This window comes from Marmota marmota, unplaced genomic scaffold, assembly GCF_001458135.2.
Source record: "Marmota marmota marmota unplaced genomic scaffold, marMar, whole genome shotgun sequence".
NCBI classification, from domain to species: Eukaryota; Metazoa; Chordata; class Mammalia; order Rodentia; family Sciuridae; genus Marmota; species Marmota marmota.
This window is the reverse complement of record NW_025999942.1, coordinates 11,870,346-11,875,894: the sequence shown is the minus strand read 5'-3', so window position 1 is coordinate 11,875,894 and position 5,549 is coordinate 11,870,346. Positions and strand designations below refer to the sequence as shown.

Below are 5,549 nucleotides of genomic sequence, written 5' to 3'. Positions count from 1 at the left end.
TGGGCCTGGGGATGTGGCTCAAGCAGTAGCAAGCTCATTTGGCATGCACGGGGTGCTGGGTTTGATCCTCAGCATCACATAAAAACAAAATAAAGATGTTGTGTCCACTGAAAACTAAAAAAAATTAGTATTAAAAATCTCTCTCTCTTTCTTTCTCTTAAAAAAAGAAAATATGGTACACACACAAGATGTATTTTTATTTAGCTAGGAAGAATAAATAACTTATGCCAATTGAAGGAAAATAGATGAAAAAGGAATCCACTATGTTAAGTGAAAGAAGGAGAACTGAGAAGTTAAAAATCATGTTTTCATTCCTGTGTGGAAGCCAGAGAAGAAAAAAAATCCAGGGGAAAGGGAATTTCATGAAAACAACAGGAAGATCAGTAGAGGAAAGGGATTGAGGGGTAAAGGCAGAGAGGAAAGAGGGAAATACTAGGGAGTGATGTCAGTCATATTATATGGCTATATTATGTGCATATATAATACGTTACTACAAATACAATCATTATGTACAAGTATAATGTACCAATTAAAAATGAAAAAAGATACAAAAAAATGAGCTACTACTACACATTAGTTATCTGAATTACACAGATACTTTTATTTAAAAATCCAATGAGCAAAGCTGTGATGTTTTAGGATTACCAATTCATTCTAAATAAACAGTAGTAAATATAATTTCTTTTATTCTCCTGTTATTTTGTCATGTTCATTGCTTAATTTTGTTTTTATTTTCATTTCACAAAAAAAGTTAAAGCAGTGCATTTTCATGGAGAAATGGAATGAAACATCAAATGATTTTAGTTTGCTGGGGTTGTTTCCTCAAAACCAAACTGGCCTACTTCTCTTGCTCCTGATCATCTTTGTGTTTGTTCTCGCCTGTTTGGGGAACTCAGGGATGACTGCCCTCATCTTCTTGGACCCACGGCTCCACACCCCCATGTACTTTCTCCTCAGCCAGCTCTCCCTCATGGACCTGATGTACATTTCCTCCACGGTCCCCAAGATGGCAATCAACTTCCTCTCTGGCCAGAAGAGCATCTCCTTCCTGGGCTGTGGTGTGCAAAGCTTCTTCTTCCTGACCATGGCTGGCTCAGAAGGTTTAATCCTGGCCTCCATGGCCTATGACCGCTTTGTGGCCATCTGCAACCCCCTCCACTACCCCATCTGCATGAGTAAGAGGTTGTGTGGGAAGATGATACTGGGGTCCTGGACACTGGGCTCCATCAACTCCATGGCACATACTGTCTATGCCCTGCATCTTCCTTATTGCAGGTCCAGGGCCATCAATCATTTCTTCTGTGATGTGCCTGCAATGTTGCCACTGGCCTGTGTAGATACCTGGGTCTATGAGTACATGGTGTTTGTGAGCACAAGCCTGTTTCTCCTTGTTCCTTTCCTTGGCATCAATGCCTCATATGGACGGGTCCTTGTTGCTGTCTTCCACATGCACTCAAAAGAGGGAAGAAAAAAGGCCTTCACCACATGCTCAGCACATTTAACTGTGGTGACATTTTACTACACACCTTTTGTCTACACTTACCTCCGTCCCAGGAGTCTCCGCTCCCCAGCAGAGGATAAGATCCTTGCAGTCTTCTACACCATCCTCACCCCCATGCTCAATCCCATCATCTACAGCCTAAGAAACAAAGAGGTGCTGGGGGCCATGAGAAGAGTGTGTGGGATGTTCTCCCTCAGGAAGAAGTGAGCACGGTTGTCCCTGCTTCTCTGCATGGCTTCTCTCCATGCAGACTGAAAAAAATCTAGAGCACTGCTGACCTATAGATGTATAATGTAATCGACATCTATAATTAGATTTCTAGTGACACTTTTGTCAGTAAAATTAATTTAACTAATATATTGATCAATATAAACAAACATAATAATAATTAATGACTTTAATGGAAAACATTAAATTAACAATGGGGATATTAATCACATTTTATTTTGTGCCATTATAAATTATCATATACCTTATATGTTCTTCTATACTAAAGTAATAATGTTCATACTGATGTTGATATGTAATCAATTCTAAATGCTTTGAATGAAATTCTATTGTCTATATACTTTGTTTTTCTTCTATTTTGTCAATTATGTGTCTAATTCTTACTTATAGCCCCCAAGCCCTAGCAACTTGGACTATAAACCCTTCAAGTGTCCCACAACATTGGGCCAGTTTCTACAAAATTACAGGACTTCTGGGAGACTCAAATTCCTCTCTGTCAGAAAAGTGGATGGGATCAGATGTATTAACACCTCACCAGCCATAATCACATCCCTGAGACAAACTACTTTTTCAAGTTCAGGCCATTCCCTGACAGGTGGCCTGGACTCCCTTATCACAGAAGCTATCACAACTCAGTTACCATGGCAACCAAACAAAAAGATCACCAAAAAGATAATTTGCTGATGTCTTCAAAGGGTGCTAAAACAAGTAAGTTGGCAGAAAACTGAGGCACATTCAGGGACCCAATGTCCTCAGTGAGCACCACCCCATCTCTGGAGGAGGTCCATGCACATCCTATGCTGTCAGTAAAAAGTCAGAAGGTGGACTTGGGCAGAACTGTGGAAATTTCCTTGGTACTCAGTAAAACTGGAAGGCAGAAAGGCATGTTGTCCCACTCCTGTCTGAGAGAACCATCTCTCTTCCTTGAGACTGTCCCTTTTCTCTTCCTTATCCCTTATAATAAAATCATAACTGCTACTTTGAGAACCCTGTCTAAAATCTTTCAGACTTGATGGCAAAAATTGGGGCTTGAAGGGGGCTTCCTAGGGCCCCAGTTTCCCTGATGATTCCTGCTCTGAAACACTTAAAGAGTAGGCAAACCACGATGGTTACCTGCCTGGTCCTGGCCTGCCTTGGTGGTCTCACTGAATTTCTTCCCCACCCGAATCTTGTCTAGAAGACAGGCTGATGGAGGCCAGAGTCCCTCTTCAGGGGCTGATGAATTTGCTGGCAGAGTGACCACCAGACCACCTCAGATTTCATCAATATAACCCACATGAATATTTCCCCTTTCAGAGGTCTGCCCACTCATGTCTTTTACCCTACTTTGATTGGGAAAAGGGGAAAGAGGGCACATAGGGACAGGAAAGATGGTGGATGGACATTAATAACCAAGGTACATGTATGACTGTACATATGGTGCGACGCTACATTGTGTACAATCAGAGAAATGAGAAGTTGTGCTGCACTTGGGTACAATGAATCAAATGCATTCTGCTGTCATATGCCTACATTTAAAAAAAATAATTTAAAAAATCACCACCCCATTTCGGGGGGTGGGGGGGTTCACTTGGGATTTTATCTCTGCTTACCCTCTTCTTGGAAAAAGTAAAAGTCTCCTTGGCTGCTCATTTGGCACTTGGTCTTGTTTTGGCTTCCAAAATTGCAAGAGGGGAAAATGACCTTTGAGTTCCAAAACTGGTGATGCTTTGTTCTTTCAGGAGCATATTGGAAAGCAGGAAGTTTGGACATCCCCAGCTGCCTGGGGATAAAGAGCATGGAGTCTACTCAGATCACCACTGAGATCTTTCTAAACCAAGGAGGGTTCCCAGGAGTCCAGGGATCTCTGCCCCATTCCCAGGAACCTCGCCCTGGACTGGCTCAGCTCCAGCAGGACTCCTGGGTTTCATTTTGGGGAGGGTCTCACAGGAAGCCCCCTGTACCTCACTCTCAGCCTAGCCACACCCTTAATCCTTTAAACAGGGGACTTACATATTTATACCTGTGTTCCCTGAAGCCCAGGAAGCCCATCCAGAGAGCTCTGATTTGCTTCTACTTAAACTCACAATGGTGCTGGTACCTTGTGGTGTGAAGAGGAGGAAATGAGAAGAGGGCTGGGGACAGGAATAGACCAAGGAGGTCTGGGAAGGCACAGGGCTGGGAAGGGCTGTGGTGGCAGAGGAGCCTGTGCCATCTTCTCACACCTCATTTCCCTGGTCTTGTGATGTTGTCTTGGCTCTTCCCAAAAGATGTCTGCACTCAGGGCAAAGGTGACCTGCCCCTAGGTCCTCAAACTGTGACCTGAGTCCCAGGAGTGAATGTCACCTGGGGGATGAAAGAAGTGCAGACCCTCATCCCTCCCAGGACCCCCTGAATCAGAGTGTGCCTCCCAGCTCTCAGGGGATCTGTGTGCACAGGAAGTGGAGGAGCCCTGAGGAGAGTCTCCACCTGTCAAGGCTGAAGGACTTTTTCACTTTGAAAGTTTGCTGTGCAGTAGGAACCTCAGGGATTGGAATCAGAGAGGCCTTGGGTAAATCCTGGTTCTCCTCTCCTGAACAATTTTCCTGATGCAACCTCCACATCTCAAGCACCAAGTGGGTACAGTGGGAAGGATGCCAGTCACACTGGCCTCTCAAAATGACAGAGGTGAGGTGAACTGGGAGCACCAGGTGGGAACCTGGCAAACACCAGGTGCCTGGCAAACCCCTCTGAACTCAGCATTTGATGCCATCCAGAAAGAGACAGTGGTTCACACCTAGAGGCCTGATAGATCTCAGAGATTCTAGATAAAATGCTGAGAGCACTACTGTGAACTAAAAACACACAACAGAAGCAGGACTCAGAGTGGAGCTGCTTCCAGCATGGCCCTGGTATGAGTTGGTGGGGTCAGGTCTGGACATCTAGGGTATTGATGACAGACCCTGAGCTGTTCTCTCATAGAACTCAAAATGCTGACCTTAAACAGACTTCCAGAAGGCCAGCAATTCAAGGGTGCTGAGACCTGCAGGCTGACACCTCCTCTGCTCCACAGCTCAGAGACCAGTAGTGGCCCACTGCAGCTGCCTCAGGCTGGATACATGACATTCCTCAGGCCCTCACTCTTTACCACATCTCTGTTTCCCAGAAGCTACCTTCTCAGTGCCCCCTTCACCTCCTTGTTTCTGAGGGTGAAGATCAGAGGGTTCAGGAGGGGGGTGATGATGTTGTAGAAGAGGGTGAGGAACTTGCCCTGGTCCTGGGAGGAGCTGTGTCCTGGCTGCATGTACATGTAGATGATGTTCCCGTAGAACAGGGAGACCACAGTGAGGTGGGAGCCACAGGTGTTGAAGATTCTGTGTCTTCCTGAGGACAACTGGATTCTGAACACAGCCCTGACGATGTGGCCATAGGACACCAAGATGAAGACCAGGGGAGACAGCATGATGCCCATAGTCAGGATGAAGACAATGCCCTCCATGGCAGCAGTGCTGATGCAGGCCGACCAGATCAGGGCTGGCATCTCACACAGGAAGTGGTCCACCTTGTTGTGCCCACATCGAGGTAGCCACAACATCATAGGTTACATGTTCAAAGAATTGGCCATCCCAAAGCCCCAGGCCACCAACACCAAGCCCAGGCAGAGTTGTGGATGCATAATATTCATGTAGTGCAGGGGCATGCAGATGGCCACAAACTGGCATAGGCCATGACGGCCAGCAGCAGACACTCCACTCCACCCAGGCCCAGGAACAGGAAGAGCTGGACCACGCAGCCCACATAGCTGATGGTCTTGTCGCGGCCACTCAGGTTGTGGAGCAGCTGGGGGATGGAGCTGTTGGTC

At 46.0% G+C, this 5,549-nt stretch overlaps 1 protein-coding gene and 1 pseudogene across 1 annotated transcript; one reads left to right on the top strand and one right to left on the bottom strand.

Annotated features, from left to right (window-relative positions):
- The first annotated feature begins 769 nt into the window (after nucleotides 1-769).
- Nucleotides 770-1,708, top strand: LOC107153292 (olfactory receptor 2L13-like). Its single transcript, XM_015498822.1, has one exon. It carries the CDS (start codon nucleotides 770-772, stop codon nucleotides 1,706-1,708), a length of 939 nt encoding a protein of 312 aa, XP_015354308.1.
- Nucleotides 1,709-4,721: 3,013 nt separating this feature from the next.
- Nucleotides 4,722-5,549, bottom strand: part of LOC107153291 — an 18,712-nt pseudogene continuing 17,884 nt past the window's right edge.